At 44.4% G+C, this 11,588-nt stretch overlaps 3 protein-coding genes and 1 long non-coding RNA gene across 5 annotated transcripts; 2 read left to right on the top strand and 2 right to left on the bottom strand.

The window, feature by feature from the left end:
• Positions 1–903: 903 nt before the first annotated feature.
• Positions 904–2,007, top strand: LOC142884028 (fatty acid-binding protein, liver-type). The gene is made up of 4 exons (XM_076019436.1): positions 904–1,058; positions 1,225–1,397; positions 1,755–1,847; positions 1,914–2,007. Exons 1-4 carry the CDS (start codon positions 992–994, stop codon positions 1,962–1,964), a joined length of 384 nt encoding a protein of 127 aa, XP_075875551.1. The 5' UTR covers positions 904–991; the 3' UTR covers positions 1,965–2,007.
• Positions 2,008–2,280: 273 nt separating this feature from the next.
• Positions 2,281–8,771, bottom strand: smyd1b (SET and MYND domain containing 1b). 2 transcript variants are annotated; one of them, XM_076019433.1, is made up of 10 exons: positions 8,568–8,771; positions 7,638–7,814; positions 7,314–7,527; positions 6,824–6,954; positions 6,604–6,642; positions 5,456–5,651; positions 3,398–3,490; positions 3,121–3,284; positions 2,863–3,031; positions 2,281–2,579 (listed from the first exon to the last, which is right to left on the bottom strand). In XM_076019433.1, exons 1-10 carry the CDS (start codon positions 8,687–8,689, stop codon positions 2,415–2,417), a joined length of 1,470 nt encoding a protein of 489 aa, XP_075875548.1. In that variant the 5' UTR covers positions 8,690–8,771; the 3' UTR covers positions 2,281–2,414. The 2 variants fall into 2 exon arrangements, with proteins under 2 accessions (XP_075875548.1, XP_075875549.1); XM_076019434.1 differs by lacking the exon at positions 6,604–6,642 and having other exon boundaries at positions 8,568–8,770.
• Positions 8,772–8,866: 95 nt separating this feature from the next.
• On the top strand, positions 8,867–10,706 carry LOC142884030 (uncharacterized). Its single transcript, XR_012926112.1, has 3 exons — positions 8,867–9,099; positions 10,298–10,458; positions 10,581–10,706. It is a non-coding gene; the product is annotated as an uncharacterized LOC142884030 (long non-coding RNA).
• Positions 9,649–11,327, bottom strand: sprb (sepiapterin reductase b). The gene is made up of 4 exons (XM_076019435.1): positions 10,912–11,327; positions 10,602–10,830; positions 10,212–10,499; positions 9,649–9,842 (listed from the first exon to the last, which is right to left on the bottom strand). The coding sequence occupies exons 1-4, from the start codon at positions 11,008–11,010 to the stop codon at positions 9,688–9,690; spliced, it is 771 nt and encodes a 256-aa protein (XP_075875550.1). The 5' UTR covers positions 11,011–11,327; the 3' UTR covers positions 9,649–9,687.
• Between the last annotated feature and the right edge of the window lie 261 nt (positions 11,328–11,588).

Below are 11,588 nucleotides of genomic sequence, written 5' to 3'. Positions count from 1 at the left end.
GCTGGGTAAAGTACGGCACCTTTACGATGAGATGTCTTGGTCAGTTCACGCTGTCAAGTCTTGGATGAACTTTGGCAGAGTTTCTGACAGACGTAGGAAAAAAATAGTACATTTCAATGTTGCATAAACTGGATTTCATACCGAATTCTTTCAGGTTTTGCTGCTTTTAGTAGAAGAAGAAGAAGAAGTAAGTTTAAGAAAAATAAATATCTTTGCTGGTTGCTGGTGAGCTTTCAGAGGCTTCCATGCAGTCCTGTCTATCCGACTTTGAGTGAGCTTACATGCAAGACCAGTGTTCCATTTATTGTTGGATTTTATGACTTAAAATCATATGATTGAGGTGGTCAAGTAGACATCATAGTCAACTGGCAAATAGTGCAAATCCTGCACAATACATTATGTTCTCCCATCGTATGCATGCAGCTTGCTCCAATACTTAACTGTTGTAAAACTCCAATTTCAGTGGTTGGTGATATTACATTGAAGACATTTGTGTCATATCAATACCAGATAAACGGATAAAGTGATGAAGACAAATGGCTTCAAGGGAGACCTGAGCATTTGTTGCGTGATTTTATTAATAGAGATTAAACAACAGCAAGGTTGAATTGGACAACATGTCTATGGAGAGGTTTTTTTCAGATTCAGCAAACTCTTAATCACTGGTGCAGAGTTTGCAGAAGAAATGGGGAAAGAGGGTAAAAGGGCAAATCAATGCAAAGCGCTAAGTTGCGTTACAGATGACACAAGCACAGCAATAGAAAGAAATAAGTGAATTAAAAGTCGAGGAGCGACATCATGCCCGTTCCTTTGGCAAGTGTGGACTTCTAACTCTGAAAATACAATTCTCATCCCTGCTCAGCGGGATCAGTTGGACCAGACTGGGGCTGTTTTAATTGGAGACACCTGTGGTTAATGATTGCCCAGTAGGAGTTTGTGTATAAAAGAGGCACACTGAGCACCTCTCACTTCACCTTCACTGTCTGTCACCATGTCTTTCGCTGGAAAGTACCAGCTGGAGTCGCAGGAGAACTTTGAGCCTTTCATGAAGGCTCTCGGTAAGAAATAATTTGTATTCATTTGATGCAGTGCTGCCTGTCCTTCCTTTTTTCTTTCAAAAGAAAATGGCAGAAGTTGGGAAAATATTTGTTCTGTGATAAGCAGATCACTAAAATACAATCTAGCAAGTGCATCCACTTTAACAAAGCGGTGTGTTTTACACAGGTCTCCCTGATGACCTAATCCAGAAAGGCAAAGACATTAAGAGCATTTCTGAGATTGAAGAGAATGGTGACGACTTTAAAGTGACTGTCACTACTGGGCCGAAGGTCCTTGTCAATTCCTTCACCATTGGAAAGGAAGCAGAGCTGGACACCATCACTGGGGAAAAGCATAAGGTAGGCAGGGACGCTCAAGCTGAACTCGACTGCATGTTGTCTGTCAGTGTTTTTAAATTGTTTTTAAAAAAATTTTTGAGCCATGGTACTTTTTTTTTTTTTTTTTGTAACGCTGAAAATCTGTCATGGCACGAAACGAATATTATAAAATGACACTTTAGCCTAAAAATGCTATAGAGTTTTGTTTTTTTCAGATCAATTCATGTGAAATTAGATAATTTTTCATGGCACACCTGACATGATTTCACGGTACACCAGTGTGCCGCGACAGTGGTTGAAAAACACTGGCCTACATATCTGGCAAATTTACCCCTTAACTTGTCTATTTTCACCCTTTGGTCATGATTTACATGAAAGGCGGTGGTCCACCGTGAAGGCAACAAGCTGAAGGTCTCCCTGAAAGGAATTGAGTCGGTCACAGAACTGGTGGATGGGAACACTATCATCAATGTGAGTTGACTTGTGACTTGAACAATCTGCAGTGCCAAGTTTCTAAAACTGCTCTCCTTTTCACAGACGATGACTCTTGGCAACATTGTTTACAAGAGGATAAGCAAACGTATGTAAAGCTCTGCACCTGGGATGAATAAATATTGTGAAAGGCAAAAAAGGTTGTTGTTTCTTGGTCTGAAACCGCCCTGTCATACTGACAGACGGTCGGTAAACTTTCATAGCGTTGCATATTTTATCTGAAATGCCAGAACAGTGTGTTCAGCAGCTGAGTAAAGGTCACTTGACTGACGAGGGTGAAATGAGGCAATTGGTGGAAAAGACATGCTGCAAACAACTCGAGATGTCCCGTCATGAATGCAGGACCGTCCCCCTTTTCTGAGCCTGCTGGAAGTGGGTCAAAATAAATGACGGGACAAGGGGTCTTGGCGTATGAAGCAAAACGCACAAGTTCGCATGGCGTCTTTATTAATGAAAAGCACAACTACAAAAAACGAAGGAATCCCATGCGCAAAAACCATCAAGTGTAGGGGAACAAAAAATCCTTGTCTGGCAGCAGTCCTGTCATCACTTTCTCCTGTGGAAGAGGTTCTTGATCCCGTCCTCGACACACTTGGGTTCGTGCATCATGCTCATGGGTTTGTTTTGCAGCGCGGCGTCCCTCATGCTGTGGTAAACATACTCGTTCTGCTTGAACATCCTGAGCTCCATCTCTGTCTGCACGCGCATGGCCTGTAAAAAAAAAAAAAAACACCGCACAGATAACATCCCTGACTAAATCGTGTGATATACAAATGCTACACACCACCTGCTTACAAAGCATCCTAATCAGATCAATCCCTCAGCTGTAAAGTGCATGCAAAATGGGTTGGAGGGTCAATGCAAACGCAAATTAGCAAGACATTAGCATCACGCTAGCTCAAAACAAACGGTTCCTTTCACCCTAATCTTAGACTGAAGAGTTGAACGTTAAGCATTTAAATGCAGCTTTGCCTGCAAATTCTGAAGCTTTTACCTCCAGGTCTTTGGTGATGGGGTGCGTTGGGCCGTGGGTGACCATGAGAATAGCATAGGCCTTGCAGACCATCCCGTGGCCAACCTCTATGAGCCCCGCCTGCCAGTGATTCACGCCGGCTCGCATGGCGGCCATGCCCAGAGCCGCATTGTTGGGTTGGTACAGTTTCCTGCCGGCGGAGAGGACGCAGTTTATTTCAGGGTTTCAGAGGACACGATGATGCACGTTAAAAAATTTAAAAAAAAAAGTGTAACCTACGTGTAGCCGTCAACCATTTTGCGGGCGTACTCAGCAGCGTCGTTGAAGTACTGCAGGTAGGCCTGCACCTCGCTCAGAGTGCTCCAAATCCTCAGCAGGTAGATGTGAGTGTCACCGAGAACCGGCTCTGTTTTGGCGATGCACTCCCTGCAGATTTTCACCACCTTGGCAATGCATTCAAGACAATCAAACGTTTTAATCTGTAATCATAAATGTGTGTGTGTGTGTGTGTGTGTACATGAAAATTCATTTTTTTGGTGAGGGGTTCACACCTTACCTGATGGTAGTCACCATCAAATCGAGCCTTCTCCATCTTCTCCAGCATTTCAAAGCAAGAATCAGTGGCCTCCTTCACCTGCTCCTGTGAGGGCTGCATAAAAAAATACAAATGGGTCAAATTCTAATGAGAAGCTGTCAATTATTAACAAACCAGCATGGCAGTCAACACAGGCTTATCAAAATTGATAAGTGCAGCTTATTTATTTATTTATTTTATCTTGGATGACCTTTAATCTCTGACACATTTTGAGAGCACCAAGACCTTGTTGGAATCATATAATTAGTGTAGATGTTTGTTTATAATAATATGATTAATAATATAGAATTGTTTAAATCATTTGGCTGACCTACTCATAGGGAAAAGGCATTGTTGCAGGAGTCCTACAAAGAGCTCAAGGGAGAACAAAAGGAAGCACATCCCTCACAAACTGGTGACCCTGGGGGACCAGAGGATGGACATCAGAGCTAACTGACTCTGCGACCACCATAAAACTCTACAACCCGTTCATTTACAGGGTAGGGAACTTATGATCCATCGGAGGCACGGGGGAGAGGAACCTGTGACCTCAGGCATGTCGTGCACCATATTGTTTCAACAGGTCACACTGGAACAAAGGATGGATTGTCTGGCTCCCTGCCAAATAAGGACTTGTTTCCTTTCACAATTAGTAATCAGAGACTTGAAATGAAGGCTGCCTCAATATCCAATGAGGCTGGGGTCTGGACACCAGGCATCCAGTCAGAGGGGGACAACATCTGGGAGCGTCTGCATGTTTTCTTTTGTATAAAAGGACTGGGTCAAGGGACAGATAGGAGTCAGACTTAATGCCCTGACAATACTTTGTTATTGCTAGGGTTTTGAACTCGGCCCAGAGCTCTGTATATTTGTATCCTGTGGCGCAGTGGTTAGCGCTGCCGCCTCACAGCAAGAAGGTCGTGGGTTCGATTCCGGGGCCCGGGCCTGGGACCTTTCTGTGTGGAGTTTGCACGTTCTCCCCGTGTCTGCGTGGGTTCTCTCCGGGTTCTCCGGCTTCCTCCCACAGTCCAAAAGCATGCATGTGAGGTCAATTGAACATTCTAAATTGTCCGTAGGTGTGCATGTGAGTGTGAATGGCTGTCTGTGTCTATGTGGCCCTGCGATGAACTGGCCACTTGTCCAGGGTGTCACCCTGCCTTCGCCCTAAGACAGCTGGGAGAGGCTCCAGCAGAACCCCGTGACCCTGAATTGGAATAAGCAGGTTTAGAAGATGAATGAATGAATGAATATTTAAATTTGCATTCTTCTCCTGAGACTCATTCAACGAACACGCGGATCAGCAGCGCGACACAAGAAAATTCTCTGATCCAATAACCTCAATGTTTGTCTTCGTGAAATGGGGAAAAGATTAAGGTTGTAAACTGATGAAAGCAATCCGCAGTCATTAAATCCAACTTGTTGAAGCACAATCTTGCGCCCTGCGGCGCTGCTGGGGGCCAGAGCTTCATCAAGTCGGCAAAAATGCATCGAAAAGACAGACAACAATCAGATTCCATCCAAACACCATGTGAATGCACAGACCGACGTCACAGCATTGCACAACAGAGTAATGTGTCAACAGGCCTTGAGGCATATGATGGCCAGTAGGGTCATATGATCCTACGACCCCTAGTGGGGTTCAACAACACTTACCACTCCAGTGTGGAGGTCCTGTCTGAGTCACTGTTTGCTGACTGTTTTCTGATGCTACTAAACATCAGCATGCACACAGGGGTCATGGACATTTCCCACACTTAATGACTTGTCATAGACATTTCACACATTGCAATTGCGGTTACGTACAGTGATAGCTAAGTCTTTGTTTATGATTCGATTTAGACCACTAGCAGAAAGAAATAAAAGATTGGAAATAAGATTAGGCCACTTTGTTTTGTTCTTGCTTCATCTTTTGCCTCAGTTTTGGCAACCGTGATTCTTGTGGTTCCGTCGGCCCTATTGAGCCCGTTGATGCTGAAAGCGTTGCGAGTTTTTGGCCCTTTGGCAACCATTTTCTCAAGCCACGGCACAAAGATCACCAACCTTGACTCCGTCAACTTCCCTTCCGGCCAACTTCAGGTCGTCTTTAATGTGGTCTTTGCAGTAGTCGCAGGTGCAGTCAAAGAAGTATTGTGTCTTCAGCAGCCTTTGCCTCTCCTCCGTCAAATTCAAGAAGTCCACGTAGGCAACACAGAGCTCCTCTCCCTCCGAGATCTTACCCATGGAACGTAGCTCGATCCTGGGGAGCAACAACACAGTCAATCCAGTGTCCTGTTCACTTAGTTGTTTATTTAGAACTCGACGGTGGTGAAACATGGTTCCATGAGGGCTTTCAGTGCAGCCATTTCGGTTGAACAACTGAGGAGGTTAGTTAATATAAGCCGGTGATATTAGAGGATCTGGTGGAGAGGTTCATGCATACTGATGATGAAAAGCTAGGTTCAAAATCTCATACTTTCAAAGTATGCAAAGTGTGTTCACACAGAGAAATACTGTATGTCCAAATACAGTGTACTACTGGCACGCCCAAAATGCTGCAGAAAGTTAAATGTGGAACCATGGCCCTTTAGTGTTAGCATGTTAGCTAATGTCACTGTCCTCAGGTAAACATACAGCAGCACATTTATATTGTGATGTGTGTTCGGGTGATGTGTGAAAATGGTGAATGTGTTGTCTTCTCTTCCTATCTGTAATTATGTTGCTGTAGAAAGTGTTGTAGAGTGGCAAATAGCAGTGAGCGATTGAGGACAGCACCCTTTCTGTAGGAATTAGTGACGGCAACAACCAGTGTACTGCGTTAATGTATATTTTCTTTAAGGATACTAACATAGAAAAAAAATGCATTTTGGGAAAGAGCTTGAAATGTGACATTATAGAATGTCACATTTTACCCATTCTGGGTCATTAAAGGGGATGATTGATGTGATGCTTTTTTTCTCAATACTTTTTTTTTTTTTTTTTTAACATTTAACCAAAAGTTTGAGGCTAAATTAAACAATGCCATCATGGATATTTGGTTTAGCCCAGTGTTAGAATGGTGTTAGAAATGAAGGACAGTGTCTGTGAGTCACTGGCTGATGAAGACTTGTTCTACTACTGATGGAGCCGAAGAGAAAGCGGTTGCTGGTGAAATATGCTGATAAAGCTTGAACAGTCTAAGTAGTGCTCTCGTAGAGGATGAGGTGACGCACCTCCGTTGAGAATGAAACATAGTATTCACAGCCGATTGACTGAAAAGACAAACAGGAAGCAATTTGACACCAAACGTAATACTTGCTCACGCACACTCGCACGAAGCAAACACACAAACACAAACACCAACTCTGAGAACCTTTGAATGTATTTTGTTAGACACAATTTGAAAGACTAGACACTTGGTACTGCTTATTGTTGTTTGTGTTTTTGACGTACTTGCCATGGTTGAGGATCACAGTGCAGTTTGGCCAGCAGTCGTGATTCACAAGACACAGGTTCGGGAAGAGTCCTACTCCAACCGCCTGAAGGCCCCTTTGGTCACTCACAGTGAAACCATTACAATTGATCTAGTGAAAGCAGAAAGAGTAAGGGTGATGTTAAGTGTATTCTCAATTTTCCTCATAGTTTTTTCCAGCTCATTTACTTTCTTTTGGGGTTGCGTAAAAAAGCAGAATAACTGCATTTAATGCACTCAATCCATCCTCGGGTGTCATTGTATCGGTTCTCTGCTAAGGAATTTGGGGTCAAATAGGTTAAATGAGATGACTCAGAATATGAAACTAGAATTTTAAAGTGTGAAACTAGAAATTGAAAGTGTGAAAATTAGGGAATGTGAGATCTGCAGGGGTACGCGGTTAAAGAAGAGGGATGGATTGTCCAGTTCATTGAAAAGACAAAGCCCCAGCAAACTGGATTTCAGACGCACCACTCCGAAAATATGTGAGATATCATCAATTGTGTGCTGCTTGCTGGTCCGTGGCCAGTAGTCCAGGAAGTTGTGGATGTCCACTTTGAATTCCTTCAGCTCGTCCTCTTGCATGTCAGAAATGTGGTCCTCCAGCTCCTCCAGCGTGGTCAGCTGCATGTCCGACATCACGCTGCCCTCCTTGTCCAGGCGCCACATGATGCGAGCCACCAAGCTGACCACAAGAAAGACGGAGGAAAGAAAATAAAAAAGAGCAACGCGGGCGACTGAGGAGAATCACCTTTCTTTCCTGCCATCCCTTCTTCAATTCCTTCCTGCTCTTACCGGATGCTCTCGTTTGGTGCTTTGCCATAGGCTTTGATGGCGCCGCACTCCTGCTTGTGTTCAGCCCAACCGGCGCGCTGGCACGTCCGGTCGCAGTAATGGGCAAATTTGCACTGGCCGCACCTCTGTAGCTTCTCTTGTCTGCGGAAACAACTGTGGCAAATGCGTTCCGCAAGGCTGTGGAAAGAGAGACAGGATGTTGGAATAAAAAAAGACTGTATTGTGATGGACGTTATCTTAACAGGCCCGCTTTTCAATAGAAGTTCATCTTCTCCAAGCAGTCATACACATGAGTGAGTTTTACAGTGTGTATATCAGAAAATCACAGCATTTCAAACTGAATTTTGGAAGTTTAGAATGAACTTGTAAATAACAAAATGCTAGTTTTTCCAACCTTTTTTGATGATGATGATAATCATCATCATCATCATCATCATCATCATCATCATCATCATCATCATTCCACCACAAGGTAGAAGTAAAGAAGCACAAATACTTTGTGACAATACTTAAGTATATTTTTCATGTATTTATACTTTACTTGAGTATTTATTTTTCAGACGACTTTTTATTTTACTTTATATTCTACACGTTTTCTTATTTCTAATATTTCTCAACACTTTTTGCAACAGGGACAGCTGGCTTACAATAACCAACGCCTGATCACTGTGACTGGTGTGTTCTCACAAGAGGGTACTGGGCAGGCAACCAAAGTTAAACAGCCCCCACACCAGACCAGCCAGACGCATTGTATCGATGATAAGAGTGTCACGCCCTGTTACACTACAAAAAATCCTTAAAACTACTTCTAAACGATTTAAGGATGGAAAAACTACATAGCTGCTGCTGGAGAGAAGAGAATTTTGCAGAATCGCAGCGCAGATTTCAGCATCAAAGCATTCACTTCCACGAATCACGTCGTTCCCGTACCTGTCAAACACCACGGCTGCCAGACTGGGCTCGGAGAAAATCACATCTCCTGCCCAGAACTCCTTGGTCGCCTTCAGACCCCGCCCTTTCCCAGGTGAGTCAAACATCGCCACGTTCTCCATGTTCGCTGCGCTTGGGGTCCCTGCTTCCTGAGATGCTGGTGAGCGGCGCGTGAGTGCCGAGTGTGTGACAGAGCAGTGGCGATCGGCGGCGAACGGGAGGCTAAATATAGAGTCAGGCAACTCGCAGGACCAATCTACCCCCTCTGATTGCCTCACGGGACAACTGCACATTCTACACCCGGGGTACTAAAATAGCCCCCCAACTCTTGAACTGCTCCAACAAGCACAGAAAACAGGGTGGTCAGTTGTCAGCTGGGAGATAATTTGTCCCAGGGTGAGAGAGTCAGTGGCAGCTCAGCTCTCCAGAGACAACAACCCACACTGTCTTTCATTTGGATTTGTGCTCAAACTTTCTGCTTTGTCGCCTGCTGTCTGGCTGAGAATTCCCCCGACCCCCCGGCAGTGACGTGGTAGGTAGCCGAGCCCTGAGTGTTATTTCTGGCCCTCAGATGTCAGTGTCCATCAGGGGCCTGAGGTGACGTTGGACAGCTGCGAGATGGTTGACAGGAACAGAGCTGATCTCTTCTGGTAGCTTCTCCAACTATTCTCTTGGCTATGCTTCCTCGCAAACACACACACACACGCGCACAAACAGGCACACACCCTCATCATTTTACCCAATCAAACCCCTTCAGTCACCCGTCACTTTTCACTTAAGCCACTTTTAAAGGTTAACAAATGGTCGTTTGGAGTCAATGTGCCACAATTGCTGATGGTCAAAATCACAATGTTGAACACAATATCAGATGTGTGGTTATAATGATGATCGCAGTGACTGAATAGAGACCCAAACAATGCAGATTTGTCGTCAAGCGTAATGATTGCTGTTTTCGTGCATCCGAAATAAGTTTATACATTGAGTGTGCAAATGAACATTACAATAAATACAACTTTATGGTGTTTAATTTCCATTTAATTAGTCTTGATCTGCATAGTTAATCTGTAGAACAAACATAGATAGATAGATAGATAGATAGATAGATAGATGTGTATTTGTGTCACTCTTCGAAGAAGTCGAGGTGAGCTCCTGAGGGGAAGTTGTTGTCCAGAAGCAGATTCAACAGTCTGTCTACCGACTCCCAGCACTGCAGCAGTGGGTAACTGATGCCTGTTTGTCTCTTAATGTCCTTTTGCATGTCAGTGTCCATTGGGCCTGAAGATTAAAAAAATAAATTAAAAAAAAGTAACTGGTTAACTAGTCAGAAAACAGACACACACACACACACACACACACACACACACACACACACACACACACACACACACATGCATATCTAGTCTGTCACTGAATCCCCCCCCCCCTCCCATCCTGCCCAGTAATGAGTCAATTCAGTCAATCATTAACTTTTTCAGCTCGCTTTACATCAGCCACTGCAATTTTACAAAGGGAACTTCTAATCATCCACACATCTTTAGCAGGAATCTACAACTAAATTTGCCTTATAGACTCATCAGGTTACTTTTGTGTAAAATCTTTTAAATAGATTCTAGAAGTGAGACCTTTAAAATGAGAGTTCTTTACCTGGAGAATAGCTGAGCACTTTGACACTGGGCTCTTCCTCAGCCAGAATACTGAACATCATCTTTCTGGCCACTTTTGCCGTGCAGTAGAGACCCCATTTCTGCGCGGGGTTCAGCGCGAACGTGGATGAGACATTGACCACGATCCAGAGCAGGCCCGGCCGACAGGGAAACGCCTGCAGCATCCCGGCAGTCAGCGCCACAGCGGAGCTAACGTTGAGGGACATGTAGGCGTTCAACTTCTCCAGGTTGGTGAAACTTGAAAACTTGGACATTTCACCCAGAGAGGCTGCGGGGGGGACGGTGAGAGAGGAAGGAAAGGGCCCAGGGTGAAATTCAATTACAGTTTTATTTATTGTTTTTTTCTCAGAGTCTGCGGCTGAAGCCTCACCTGCGTTATTGACAAGGAGCACATGGTCAAAGTCACGGTCTGCCTCCTCCCTCACCACCCTGACCACTTCATTCACCCCCTCCTCGGTGGCCAGGTCGACAGCGACGCAGTGAACCGTCAGCGCGTCTTTCTCCTTGCTGCTCTGCAGCTCCTCCTTCAGCTGGTGCAGCAGAGGCCCAGAGCGAGCCGCCAGCACCAGAACAGAGCCGGGATTCATCAAGCGAGACGCCTGGAGGGACACACCACACGCTTTTCTTGCCCCACACTTCCTTCACTGTAACGTGTTTTCTTTGCCAGGTTGGTCACCTACCCCGTGCGCCATGGCCCGTCCAAATCCCTTCGAGGCCCCCGTGATGATGCAGATGCAACGGCCGAAATTCCTGAGGTTTTTGGAGGAAACGTGTGGCATCCTGTCAAATAATCTCTAGTGGTCCACGGGTCTTCGGGTCAGCTCTGGAGGTCTCTTGGCTTGTGAGCACTGAGCTTTATGAGCCTGCAGGAGGAAGAACTAATGTGCATCATGTGCTGTCCCTACAGGCAAAAGACAAATCAGGAGACAAGGGCCTTCTCATTCGTCCATTCATCCATCCATCTGTAACTTAATTGTAGATAATTTCTAAGTAAACTGTGGAAAAACATGACGGCACATTAGCAGTTCAAAAAGCAGGGGTGAAACTCAGATTACTCCAAAGAAATGAACAAGTCACTCTGTATGGTTTGTGGCCTACTAAATAAAAAGCAAGTGAAGTAAAAGAGAAATTGTTTACTCAGATTAAAAAAAGAAAAGAAAAGTTGATCCTTGGTTTTCTACGCATGCAATGAAAATCAAGAGTTATACTCTGGCTAATTACCATATTAAAGGTTAATTAATAAATTATCTTCATTTAAGATATTAAAACACAAAACATAGAGCCTAGTTTCTCAAACAAAATGTCTTTCAAAAATGTTTAATCTGAACCTTAGCTTGCACTAACAAAGTGAGTAACT

This window comes from Nelusetta ayraudi, unplaced genomic scaffold (genome assembly GCF_046127955.1).
Source record: "Nelusetta ayraudi isolate G7.1 ecotype Tasmania unplaced genomic scaffold, CSIRO-AGI_Nayr_v1 ptg000010l, whole genome shotgun sequence".
In the NCBI taxonomy this organism is placed as follows: domain Eukaryota; kingdom Metazoa; phylum Chordata; class Actinopteri; order Tetraodontiformes; family Monacanthidae; genus Nelusetta; species Nelusetta ayraudi.
Note: the sequence above shows the minus strand (reverse complement) of the source record. Positions and strands in the feature narration are given on the sequence as shown.

What these genes read in the sequence shown, in the direction of transcription:
- smyd1b (XM_076019433.1), bottom strand. Translation starts at nt 8,689, where the DNA reads ATGGAGAACGTGGCGATGTTTGACTCACCTGGGAAAGGGCGGGGTCTG. An exon ending in GTGATCCTCAACCATGGCAA is followed by an intron (nt 6,643 to 6,823) that starts GTACGTCAAAAA and finishes TTGTCTTTTCAG; the next exon opens with TCAATCGGCTGTGAATACTA. An exon ending in AAAATGGTTGACGGCTACAC is followed by an intron (nt 3,032 to 3,120) that starts GTAGGTTACACT and finishes CTCCGCCGGCAG; the next exon opens with GAAACTGTACCAACCCAACA.
- sprb (XM_076019435.1), bottom strand. Translation starts at nt 11,010, where the DNA reads ATGCCACACGTTTCCTCCAAAAACCTCAGGAATTTCGGCCGTTGCATC. An exon ending in GACGGGCCATGGCGCACGGG is followed by an intron (nt 10,831 to 10,911) that starts GTAGGTGACCAA and finishes GTGTCCCTCCAG; the next exon opens with GCGTCTCGCTTGATGAATCC. An exon ending in AGTGCTCAGCTATTCTCCAG is followed by an intron (nt 9,843 to 10,211) that starts GTAAAGAACTCT and finishes TTTAATCTTCAG; the next exon opens with GCCCAATGGACACTGACATG.
- LOC142884028 (XM_076019436.1), top strand. Translation starts at nt 992, where the DNA reads ATGTCTTTCGCTGGAAAGTACCAGCTGGAGTCGCAGGAGAACTTTGAG. An exon ending in GCCTTTCATGAAGGCTCTCG is followed by an intron (nt 1,059 to 1,224) that starts GTAAGAAATAAT and finishes TGTTTTACACAG; the next exon opens with GTCTCCCTGATGACCTAATC. An exon ending in ATGGGAACACTATCATCAAT is followed by an intron (nt 1,848 to 1,913) that starts GTGAGTTGACTT and finishes TCCTTTTCACAG; the next exon opens with ACGATGACTCTTGGCAACAT.